The sequence below is a fragment of the Pelodiscus sinensis genome, chromosome 2 (assembly GCF_049634645.1).
Source record: "Pelodiscus sinensis isolate JC-2024 chromosome 2, ASM4963464v1, whole genome shotgun sequence".
Classification (NCBI taxonomy): Eukaryota; Metazoa; Chordata; order Testudines; family Trionychidae; genus Pelodiscus; species Pelodiscus sinensis.
In genome coordinates, this window is record NC_134712.1 from 130,564,959 (window position 1) to 130,578,199 (window position 13,241).

The window sequence follows — 13,241 nt, forward strand, 5'->3', positions numbered from 1 at the left end:
AGAGTCCACAGACTGCTGAGTCTTCCTTCACGCATGTGGAGAGACTCAGATCTCCCAAACAAAATATTGATAATATTGATAATATTTTTTCTTGGACAACTGGCTCATGAGACTCCATTTTCTCAGTGGATAATGTGGACTATTCCCATGGTATACTGGGGTAGGTAATAATTTTTGATGGGGGGGGGCATTCCAAGAATTTGGAAAGTGGTCAAGAGCCATACTCTTCCATGATATTAATGGAGGAGGTGAGGGGTATGTGATGGAGACTGGGTGCAGAAACGAACTTGCGGTAAGGGATTGGGGTACAGGGGAGACTGTGGGGGCTGGGAGGGAGTTTGGGTTATGGAGGCAGTTGTGACCTGGGTCAGGGGACTTGCGGTAAAGGGGTTTGGATTGTGATCTTGAGCAGGAGGGGTTCTGACCTGAGACAGGGGACTAGGAAGGATTGGAGGGGTTTGGACTATGAAGTAGGGCGGGAGGGATTGTAATTTTGGGCAGGGATTTGCGGTGTAGGATCTGGGAGGAGATATCAGTGCAGGAGAGGGGGTAGAGGATTTGAGTTATGTGGGGTGAGGGGGCAAGGGGTTGGGGTGCCAGAGCCCGGCTTTGGCTGGGAAACTCACCTGCTTGACTCCTGGCCAGCAGCCTTCTCAGGCAGACTCTCTGCCTGCCCCACCCCTGTACTGGCTGCAAGGGCTGTGTGGTCTTTGAACAGCTATGAGCCTAAGGGGAGGTGGGGAAGAGTGCTTTGCAAGCTGCCTGTTGACAACAGGCAGTTCCCACTGGCCAGAAACTGGCCAATGGGATTGTGTTGTGGGTGGGGGCAGTGTGTGAAGCTTCTCCCCACTCCCTCAGGCTCGCAACTGTTCAAACAGGATCTCACAGCAGCTGCTTTTCTCAGCAGCACGTTGCGGGGGTAAGCTGGGAGCCTGTCTGAGGCTCCCTGCTGCATCCTTAGGTTGTATCTAGTGGCTTGGCAGGCTAGATTTGGCTTAGAGGGCACACTTTACACAGCCTTGCTGTATACAGTCTCTTCAACAAGTTAGGCTTCAGGGCAAACAAAGAAGTCTTCACTACAACCAGATTACATGCTCATGTCTAAATCAACTCTGTTTTGATGGTACAAAATGTTGTTTGAGGAAATATTAGGACAACATATATTTGGAGTTTTGAATTAAGGAGATCTGTTACTTGCATGTGTTCCTCATGGCATTATTCTCTGTATGCTTACCTGTTTCTGAAGTACAAAGCATGTATGTTGAAGCATTCAAAATGCCAATTTGACCTTTAGATTGTCTCTCAAACACACACATACACACACATATACTCACACACTAAGTGTATGTCTAGTCTACATGCTTTTGTCAACAGATACTGTCAACAAAGCTTCTGTTGACAAAGAGTATCTAGAGTACAGCCAGTTCTGTTGACAAAGCAAGCCAGCGTAGACGCAAAGGACAGTGTACATTCAATAATGCCTTCTGTCGACAGAAGGCATTATTCCTCATAGAATGAGGTATACAGCTGTCGACAAAACTGCTGAGTTCTGTCGACATTATGTCGACTGAACTCAGCGGCAGTGTAGACGCGGGTATAGTTTTGTCGACAAAAGTCCACTTTTTTGATAAAACCCTGTAGTCTAGACACAGCCATAGTGTTAACTCTGTAGGATTAGTTTTCTTGTGAATAGGAAAAATTTGAATTATAAAAATTAGTCAGAGTCAAATACTGAGACCTGGTGTATACTGTACTAAGAAATTAGGTCAATATAGCTACACTATTCAGGGGTGTGAAAATTCCACAGTACTGAGTGACTCAAACAGACCGAGGGGTCACTCTGTTGTATACAGTGCTCGGTCAATGGGAGAATTCTCCCCTCAACCTAGCTATTGACTCTTGGGCAGTTGGAGTATCTATGCTATTGCAAGAAGAGATGAACACTAACTTCACATGCCTGTAATCACTAGGTAATGTAGCATATTAGGTTAATTTTGGTTGAATCATCTCCTTGAAATACTAAGGAATTGTTTTGGGCAGGTGGGATAACTTTTTTAAAGAACCAGAATGTGAATTTACTTCAGAACTATATATTGTTCTCTTTTTTGGGCCTAAGTGGTTAGCCAGTATTTGGGGCCTTATCAGGTTGCTTCCATTAGGAGGCGAAATAGATTATATGAATTAGGAATTTTGTTGGTGCAGTGCTGTTTGTTTACAAAAAGTGCACAAAATCCTGTCTCTCTGAACATAATAGAAACAAACATCAGGCAATTTCCATGGTCAGAAATCCAGTGTGCTTTTCTAGCAAGTACTGTGCCCCAGAGCTTTGTGTGTCTGTTCCCTCCTGGGGTAAACTCACCAAAGCCTGTTTTCTGCTGCTTGCATACAGATTTGAACAGCTGCAAGTCACTAGTCCACTAATCCCTGCATTTGAAACTACTCTAAGGTTACTTCTGCACTGAAGCGCTATTTCGGGATACCTCCGGTATCTCGAGATAGCTATACCGCGTCTTAACAGCGAACCCATTATTTCAAAATATAGCAAGCTCGCTATTCCAACATCACTGTAAAACTCATTCCACGAGGAATAAGAAATTTTTCGGAATAGCAGGTTATTTAGAAATTTGGCGCTGTGTAGACAGCACCAAATTACAAAATAAGCTATTTTGAAATTCACTCAAAATAAGCAATGCAATTTGCATAGCTCAAATTTTGTAGCTTATTTAGAGCTACAGGTGCAGTGTAGACATAGCCTAAGAAACCCTTTGTATATTTATTTCCTCTTTGTCCATGTGATGTGGGCCTCTGTTTTGGATGGTGGCTTCCTTTGTTTCAGCTACAAATACTTAAAGTAGTTTTAAAATCCTCCTTCCATTTATACTGAAAAAGGTGTTTAGCATACCCCATCACCTTTAACGAGATCTGTTATTAACCATAGATAAAAGATCTGCATGTGGATCTATGTTAATTTGGATCCTGTCAACCTTCAGATCATTTCTTGTAGGAGTAATGTTAGCGGGGGAAAAAATCTGCCAATGAAAGAGAGAAGATTAATAATTTGAGACTTGTTTTTATAGATACTTGCATGCCAAGATCAGCAGTAGTGTGATAAATCATATACATTCGCTCTAGGTCCAACTTTTTTTGAATGGACATGGTTAACATTTCGTTATGAAAAAGAAAAATAATTAAAGCTTGACTAATTTCTTTAAAATAAAATTGTGCTATACCATGAACAATATAATAGTGAGATCTTTTTCTATAAAGCTCGAACAATCTACATTAAGTAATTGGGCTTAGTTTTATACGAATTTAGTTTGATGATAGATTAAATATTTAGAGTTGCTGCTGATGTAAGCAAACAGAATTGCTTGTTTATGTGGTTAGTGTGCATCAGTGGCACATGAATGCTAATGCACATGAGTATGTCACATGCTAATTGACCTATATAGACCCTGCTTGTGTTACATTAAAAGTTCATTAAAAGGTTACATTAAAAGTTCTCTGATACCAGTTAGTGTAATCTTGTTCAAATAGCCCTGTTAATGCACACTAAAAGTTCTTTAGTGTGTACTAGCAGGGTCTGTGAGACCAGTTAGTGAGTGCTCAGCATGCAAGTGTTTCTTAGAATTCACATTGCTCTGAGGTGTACCATGTCACCAAGTAAACAAGCTCATGCAGTTCTGTTTTCCTTCTTACCTACCCTTTGTTCATGTTAATTAAAAAAAAAAAAAGACTCCCTAAGATCCTGGGGAAACTTGAGTATGGAACACGTGAACATACTTTGCTTTTTTTGCCTGTTGCTGCTTAGCTAAAATGTTGATTCATGTTTTTTTTGTTGAAGAGTATTTCTGCTGTCAAGCTCAACAGATGTTTAAATATAGCTTTTTAAATCAGGGTAAAATGGCCATATTATACTATTATTCGGTATTTGCTTCTTGGAAATGACAATGAGGAGCTAATTCAATGGAGTTATTAAAGCAATGTAAATATTCATTTATTTTGTTTATTCTTGGTCATTCAGGTTGGGTTACAGTCATGGTCCTATATAAAGTAAGTCTGTACTGTAAGTTAAAACATTTAGAAGATTTTTTTTCTATTGACCCTAGGTTCCTTGCTTTGACCCCTTGGAGAGTATATCAGCTAACTTCTCTTGCAATACTTGGAGTTGTAATTATGCAGATAATGAAGGATATGGTATTGTCTCGGATAAAAGGTAAGGCAAATGTCAGTACAGAAATTATCTTTAATCTACAAATGCATGCCTCCCATCTACTGGTGCTCCTCTTTTTTGTTTAATTTTTGTGAGTGTATAACATATCATCGTAAAAGTATTAATCATAATATTTTGAGACAAGTGACCACTAATTTCTGAAGAAGTTTTAGAAAGAAATTGTACTGTGAAAAATCACTTTAAAATAGAGTTGTACTTGTTATGCAATTTCCCTTTTTTTTTTCATGACTCTGTTTCCTGCAAAGTATCAGAAAAGTCTCTGAAGGCACGTCTTCCCTACAGTGGAAACCCAGAGTTTGAACTCAGAATCAAGCCTAATCCCCTCTCCCCTTGCATCTACACACACATAACTGTAAGCCAGGACTCAGACCCAATGCCCCAGGACTCTATGGATTAGGGATGTAAAAAATGTTTTTTAAAAAGTAACTGTGTAATCTTAGCAGTTACATGGTTACACTTGCTGCGAATACTGTAGATCCTTCAGCACACCCAGCTTCCTGGAAGCAGGGCTAGGAGCTGGAGCTTGTGCATGTTGGGAGCTAGTTTATACTATAATCCAGTTTCTGATGTGCACTGGTTCCAGCTGCTGGCTCTGCTCCATGGAACCACCTGCTACCCTCTGCCCCCCACTGTCTCTGTATTAGAGGTAGCAGCATGGGGCAGTAGGTGGGAGCCAGTCTGTGCAGGGAGGGGACTTCTAAACTGGCTCTCCTAGCGAACCAGTTCTGCCTCCCTGATACAGAGACAACAGTGTGGGGTGGCAGGAGGCTCCTTGGGAGTGAAGCTGAGATCTGGGAGTGCACTGGCTGCTGCCCCTGCCCTCAGGGAGTAGTTCAGTTACTGTGAGCCACTACAAATTGTTTTGGCTACACGATGACTAAAATACACAATATCTAACATCCCTAATGTGTATCAGTTAAATGGTTAAACTCTTACATCCCTACTGTGGATATATCTATATACCAAAGAAGATCCTACAGGTGGCCCATGCCAGCAGTCCTGGGGTATGACTGCAGGGCTGTTTCATTGCTTTGCAGACTTTCAGACAAGCTGGAGCCACAGCTGTGAGACCCTCCCCACTGCAGATTCCTTGAGACCAAGCTGCAGCCTGAAGCTGAAAGTCTATGCAGCAATGAAACAGCCCTGGAGCTCAAGTCAGCTGGCATGGGCCAGTCCCAGATTTTTTTTTTTTTTTTTTTTTTTTTTTGCTATGTAGATATACCTATGAGAGTGAAGCGTGTGAACCTGAGTTATGCTGGACCAAAGGTTCAAACCCTATTTGCTGTGTAGATTCAGTCCCAATTAACTTGTGCTATAGAAGTATGCTGAAGGAATTCCACACTTCCATACAACTATGATATCATTGGTATTACAGAAACCTGGTGGGATGGGACGCATGATTGGAATGTTGGTATGGAAGGGTACGGCTTGCTCAGGAAGGACAGACAGGGAAAAAAGGGAGGAGGGGTTGCCTTCTATATTAAAAATGTACACGCTTGGACTGAAGTGGAGATGAACGTAGGAGATAGCTGTGTAGAGAGTCTCTGGGTTAAGCTAAAAGGGGTAAAAATGAGGGTGATGTCATGCTAGGAGTCTACTACAGGCCACCTAGCCAGGTGGAAGAGGTGGATGAGGCCTTTTTTAAACAATTAACAAAACTATCCAAAACCCAAGATTTGGTGGTGATGGGGGACTTCAACTATCCAGACATATGTTGGGAAACTAACACAGCGAGGCACAGGCTATCCAATAAGTTTCTGGACTGCATTGGAGACAACTTTCTGTTTCAGAAGGTTGAAAAAGCTACCAGAGGAGAAGCTGTTCTGAATTTGATTTTAACAAATAGGGAGGAACTAGTTGAGAACTTGAAAGTGGAAGACAGTATGGGGGACAGTGATCATGAAATAATAGCGTTCATGATCTTAAGGAAAGGTAGAAGGGAGACCAGCACAATTGAGGTAATGGATTTCAGGAAGGCTGATTTTGATAAGCTCAGAAAACTTGTAGGTAAGGTCCCATGGGAAGCAAGACTGAAGGGAAAAACAACTGAGGAGAGTTGGAAGTATTTCAAAGGGACGTTGTTAAGGGCCCAAAAGCAAACAATTCCGCTGTGTAGGAAAGATAGAAAATATGGCAAAAGACCAGCTTGGCTTAACAAGGAGATCTTGCATGATCTCAAAATAAAAAAGGAGTCATATAAAAAAATGGAAACTAGGACAAATAACAAAGGATGAATATAGGCAAGCAACACGGGAATGCAGGGGCAAGATTAGAAAGGCAAAGGCACAAAATGAGATCAAACTAGCTATAGGCATAAAGGGAAACAAGAAGACCTTTTATAAATACATTAAAAGCAAGAGGAAGACCAAGGACAGGGTAGGCCCACTGCTCAGTGAGGAGGGAGAAGCAGTAACAGGAAACTTGGAAATGGCGGAGATGCTCAATGACTTCTTTGTTTCGGTCTTCACCGGGAAGTCTGGAGGTGTGCCTAACGTAGTGAATACAAGCAGAGAGAGGGTAAGTTTAGAAGATAGGATACACAAAGAACAAGTTAAAAATCACTTAGGAAAGTTAGATGTCAGCAAGTCATCAGGTCCTGATGAAATGCATCCCAGGATACTCAAGGAGCTGATAGAGGAGGTATCTGAGCCTTTAGCTATGATCTTTGAAAAATCATGGAAGACGGGAGATTCCAGAAGATTGGAAAAGGGCAAATATTGTGCCCATCTATAAAAAAGGGAATAAGAACAACCCAGGAAACTACAGACCGGTCAGTTTAACGTCTGTCCCAGGGAAGATAATGGAGCAGGTAATTAAGGAAATCATATGCAAACACTTGGAAGGTAATAAAGTGATAGGGAATAGCCAGCATGGGTTTGTGAAGAACAAGTCATGCCAAACTAATCTGATAGCTTTCTTTGATAGGATAACGAGCCTTGTGGATAAGGGAGAAGCGGTGGATGTCATATACCTAGACTTTAGTAAGGCATTTGATACGGTCTCGCATGATATTCTTATTGATAAACTAGGCAAATATAACTTAGATAGGGCCACGATAAGGTGGGTGCATAATTGGCTGGATAACTGTAGTCAGAGAGTTGTTGTTAACGGTGCTAAATCCTGCTGGAAAGGGATAACAAGTTGAGTTTCGCAAGGGTCTGTTTTGGGACCCGTACTGTTCAATACCTTCATCAATGATGTAGATATTGGGATAGAGAGTACGCTTATTAAGTTTGCAGATGATACCAAACTGGGTGGGGTTGCAGCTTCTTTGGAGGATAGGGACATAATTCAAAATGACCTTAGCAAGTTAGAGAAATGGTCTGAGGTAAACAGGATGAAGTTTAATAAAGAGAAATGTAAAGTGCTCCACTTAGGAAGGAACAATCAGTTCTATACAAGATGGGAAGCGACTGTCTAGGAAGGAGCATGGCGGAAAGGGATCTAGGGGTCATAGTGGACCACAAGTTGAATATGAGTCAACAGTGTGATGCTGTTGCAAAAAAAGCAAATATGATTCTAGGTTGTATCAACAGGTGTGTTGTAAGCAAAACTCGTGAAGTCATTCTGCCGCTCTACTCTGCACTAGTTAGGCCTCAGCTGGAGTACTGTGTCCAGTTCTGGGCTCCACATTTCAAGAAAGATGTGGAGAAATTGGAAAGGGGTACAGAGAAGAGCAACAAGAATGATTAAAGGTCTAGAGAACATGACCTTTGAAGCCAGGCTTCATGAACTGGGCTTGTTTAGTTTGGAAAAAAGAAGATTAAGGGGGGACATGGTAGCGGTTTTCAAATATCTAAAAGGGTGTCACAAGGAGGAAGGAGAAAATTTGTTCCTCTTGGTTTCTGAGGACAGGACAAGGAGTAATGGGCTTAAAGTGCAGCAAGGGAGGTTTAGATTGGACATTAGGAAAAAATTCCTAACTGTCAGGGTGGTCAAATATTGGAATAAATTGCCAAAGGAGGTGGTGGAATCTCCCTCTCTGGAGATATTTAAGAACAGGTTAGATAGACATCTGTCAGGGATGGTGTAGACGGAGCTTGGTCCTGCCTTGAGGGCGGGGGGCTGGACTCGATGACCTCTCGAGGTCCCTTCCAGTCCTATGATTCTATGATTCCCGAGGCTGACTTTCTTAGTCTTTCTGAACAGTGAAGCTTGATGAACAGGCATGCTGAAGAAAGAACAATGAACAATCACATTTTGGAAGGGCTCTAAGTCAACTGGGATACGAGCAGTTGGACTTAGGGCTACATAATGCAGCATAGGAATTGAAGTTCTATATTAGAACCCATAGTTCAATAGTTTCTAATCTGTGTTTACAAATGAGTAACGAAGTGCTTAAGCCCTACACTGTAAAACCTGCTAACCCAAGTTCTGTTATTCCTGGACTTACATTGTGATATAGAATAGTAATAGAGAGGTAGCTGTGTTAGTCTGATCTTGGTAAAACAAAAGAAAAAAATATGTAGCGCTTTAAAGACTAACAGGATGGTTTATTAGGTGATGAACTTTCGTGGGCCAGACCCACTTCTTCAGATCATATTCTGAAAGAGAATTGGCATGACCATATATAACAAAGGAATACAATGAAGAAAGTGAACACATTATAAACTAATAAATCAGATTTTAGAACAAAAGGTGGGGCGAGGGAGAGGGAAAGAGGAAATAGTTTATTGTAAGTCAATGAGTGGCTAATCCGGAATTACTAGGCCCATCAATATTATAATACCTATTGATAAGCCTAATGCTACATATTTGTTCCTTTTATTGTGATATAGACATACTCTAAAAAGTAGCAGAAGATTAAGCAAGTATATGTCCTATTTGTGCTGCTGCTTCAGTTCAGATTGCTGAGACCTATTTGTTTCCGTTAGGTAATTAGTTTTATGTGATCTTTAGTAATGAGTACCACTAATATTTTTGGCACCAAGTATTAGTGATCTGATTGAAAGTGCAAAAATACGCTCCTATTTTAATGTTTGGCAGTTCAGCAGTGTTACATGAGACTAATAAATCTATATGTTTTTAAGTATGAAATCATGGGCTAATCATATTTCATCTGAGCAAATATAAAATGTCTCAAGTGATCTCAGAGGAAGCGTTCAGGAAAGTCCAGAACTACTAATTGAGTTTTGTCATGAAGAATCTCCTTTAATTTGAATCATATACCTTTTCACATCAGAAAACAAATTACCATTTAAACTAAAAGAGAAAATGTGTTAGCTCACAGTGGGAGAATTACTTTTATTTAACTATAGCCACCACTAGATGGCAAGATTGTTATACTGACAAATATAGAAAGTGGCGGTCAGAGGCTTGGATTAGAAAATTAGATTACATTTGGATAAAAAAAGTCATATTGGGTATCTAATCATTCTAGTTTAAAGACAGACCATATTAAATAAGTACACTGATTTGTCATGAGTATTTCAAACTGTTCTGAATAGGGATGTCAACATGTAGTCGACTACACAATTTACCAATAAGCTTCGGTTTATGGGTTAATCCTATAGACTATATACATTCCACCCCACCCCCCCTTACTGCCTGTGTATTAGAGGCAGCAAGTTGAGAGGGAGAGAAGGAAGTGGGAGTCAGCGCCGGTGGGAAGCACTGGATCCCATGGAGCCACCTGCTACTCCTCCCTGCACTGCTGTCTCCTGATAGACACAACAGGGGAAGCTGCTTCAGAGCAGCCTGTGTCCACAGCGGGCTCACACTTGTCGCAGAAAAAAGATGCTCCGTGGCATGCCAGAGCAGCCTCTGTCTATGGGGAGCTTGGACTTGCCACAGATAGAGGCAGCAGTGAAGGGTGACAGGGGAGAGACTATCAAATAATCTCATAACTGCTAAGTTTTGAAGTGGTTACACAATTATTCAATTAATTGATATCTAACATCCCTAGTTTTGAGATATAAAGTTTACAGAAAACCATTTCTTCTTCTGAGAGAGAAAGAGAGAGAGAGATGTCCCTGGGGTACTCCACAGCAGGTGTTGGTCTGTCCCAGCACCACAGACTGGATTCTTCTTAGCAGTGCACTGGGTAGGTGGCCCACACATGTGCGGCATGCAGGCATTGCTTGGCACTACCACGCATGCACAGCCATCCTCCTCTCAGTTCCTTCGTACTGTCCTCAAGACGAACCTCCTCAGTGCTCTTCGTTCCTCAATAGTTTTAATAATAAGTAGTTTAGTTTAAATTCCAAGATCTCCCCCTTAAAAAAGCCAACAACCCCTGTTCATTTTCTCCAAGTTGTTTTTCCCACTGCTTATGGCTACCCACTTGAGATGATGGGCTCACCCAGTTTTAAATGCTGCTCAGCCTGCAGTGAGGCAATGCTGATCTCAGATAGCCAGGCCAAGTATGTTAAATGTCTCGGGGACTGCCATGCTGAACGGGACGGCCCACACTGAGCTAAACTTAAGGCACATACTCCGAGAGATAGAAACCTTAATTGAATAATGCTCATGCTCAAAAAAGGGCAACACTCTTCCTCCTTCCCACATACCCAGGGGATTCCAAAAACCAAAGAGGACAAAGTTAAAAAATCCTCAAAGACATGATTGTCAGTTGACTAAACGGCGTTTAACTGAGAAACAAGCAACAGAGTCTGAGAAACCACCCTGCCTCAGCATGTACAATACCCCAGGTATTTCTGGTGCTGACCGGGCTCTCCCTAAATGTACCACACATGGTGCTTGTATGGAGGCTACAGGCTTTTCAGTGCCTGCCGCACAGACTTCGGCACTGAGTATGGTGCCGACTGACGCAGCACCTGAGAGCACCCACCGTGGCACGATAGCAGTCTATTGGCACCATCCCACGTGGCGTTGCTGATGGCAACTACTCCAGCTGTGATCTCTATGCCAGAAATACAGAAAGCATCAGCACCGAGCATGGTGCCGTTCTCTCCTACACCTAGCTACTGACACCAGAGACACCTTGTGGTCTCATCAACTTTTTAATTCTCCATTCCAAGGCACAGACATATTATCCTACTCAATACCATCTTAATACATGTCATCACCTACGTTATCCAGTGATTATGACAATGCACCAGGAGTTTTCTCACCCCAGCTGTGACCTGGCACAGAGACATCAGGATGTTTGTCCCATACTAGTATTGCCCACCCTACCAATGTGGGCATGCTCCCCCCTCCCGCCCCCGGCTCCATATCCAGAGATACCACCACCTATGCCTTATCCACTACAGTGGCAATATTGGAACTCATCGCCTCAAAATCATAAAAAGAAACAATTAGAGGAAAACTACTATAAATACACTTTCTCCCCTGTCCCAATCTCCCCTGATTCAGAGGGAACAAAATGAAATTGATGAACTGCAGCTATGTGACTTAGGTCCAGACACATCATTAGATACAAATTCATCATCTATGACAGATGAGGCTCTCATACCACCACCCCCAGAAACGACTGAGGACTTTACCTCTGTGGCAGGGTAACTCTGGGGTCCCAGTACCCTGCTCAGTCCTTAATCTTGCAGTCTGACAGGGTTTAAGCTCTAGTCCCTCAGCTACAAAGGGTTTTGGGGTCAGTGTTACCTACCAGCTCTGTGTTCTTGGGGAACCAGGGCATGGCCACCTGTCAGCCATGTTCTCTTGGGGAGCCAGGGAGTGACAATCATGGAAAACCACTCCCCTCCCCCAGGACTCTGCTTGTATCAAAGAAAGCAATGAAAAGGCCCGGGAAGACACACCTAAACTCCTCCAGACAAGGGTGATAGAATTTTTCCTGCCCAGCCAGGCTTTGTATAAAGGGCTGAGGGGAGTGTGTGCGTGCCCCACACACCATGCATATGCAGCCCCCCAATGCACTGCTAAGAAGAATCCAGTCTGTGGTGCTGAGACACACTGATGCCTGCTGTGGAGCACCCCTAGGGATGCTCATCTCGAAGAACGTCAGTTACCGCTAAAGGTAAGTCACTTCCTCATTTTTCTGACGCATGTTACTCTATTTTTTCCAAATAGGAACAGTGAATGATTTTTTTTAACTAGCAATGGGGATAATGTGACTTGTATATAAAACAGATACTTTTAGTGTAATTTTTCTGTAATTTGGAGTTCTCCTGAAAAATTGAAGGAAAAAATCCAGTGCTGTTTTTTACCTTAAGCTTTGCTTATTTCAGGTACACAGGTCTGGAGGAGACTCACTGACAGGTAGGAATATTGTTTCTAAGTTCTGGTAATTAAGATGACATTGAAATTATTTTCTATTACATCACAAATTCTGAATTTTACAAATGATTATCCCTAAAAGCCAACAAAATAAGAACTACGTTTTTGTGACTACAGTGTAGTCACACTCTTAATACCACCTATTATTGGCTATTCACATGATGCCTCAGCTTTAAATATATTTTTAAAATATAGGTTGGACCTCCTTGGTTTGGCACCCTCAAGACCTGACAGGTCCCGGATGAGGGATTTTGCCGGATCAGGGGAGGTCATTTCTGGCCCCTGCTGCTGGTGCCCCCCCGCCTTCTCCCCTTCCCTGCAGCCCAGCTGACCTGCGTACCAGACTTTCCAGATCCCGTCTCTGCCCAGCTGAGGTGCACGCCTACTCCCAAGCCCCGCAGCGCAGCTGAGCCACATGCTGGCTTCTGCCCCTCCAACCCATCTGGGACACTCTTCTCACCCGCTCCTCCCCATGTCCTGCAGTGCAGGGACTCTGATTCTGGAACATACGTGGTACTGCTAGACCATGGATGTTGCTGGACCAGAGAGTTCCAGTTTATAGAGGTGCAACCTGTAGTATTGTTTGTGAAAGTCATAACATTTTTATTTGAATTATACCACAATATATTTTTCAGTCAAGTATCAGATTTTGCAAGAACAACCAAAATGTTTACTTCAGAGTTACAAACATTTCAAAGTTACGAATAACCTCCATTCCCGAGGTGTTCATAATTCTGAGATTTTGCTGTAGATCAATTCAGTGCTCTGTCAATGGCTAGTGTCTCTAAAGTAGCTATTGTGGATACCAATT

The 13,241-nt window shown here is 42.3% G+C and overlaps 1 protein-coding gene across 2 annotated transcripts in view; it reads left to right on the forward strand.

Annotated features, from left to right (window-relative positions):
• The window catches only part of RETREG1 (reticulophagy regulator 1), a 139,046-nt gene that overhangs the window by 37,518 nt on the left and 88,287 nt on the right, over nucleotides 1–13,241 (forward strand). For both annotated transcript variants that reach the window (XM_075921450.1, XM_014579878.3), the window contains exons 2-3: nucleotides 4,110–4,216; nucleotides 12,382–12,412. In XM_075921450.1, the coding sequence (XP_075777565.1) occupies nucleotides 4,110–4,216; nucleotides 12,382–12,412 (138 nt within the window). The remainder of the gene's footprint in view (nucleotides 1–4,109; nucleotides 4,217–12,381; nucleotides 12,413–13,241) is intronic.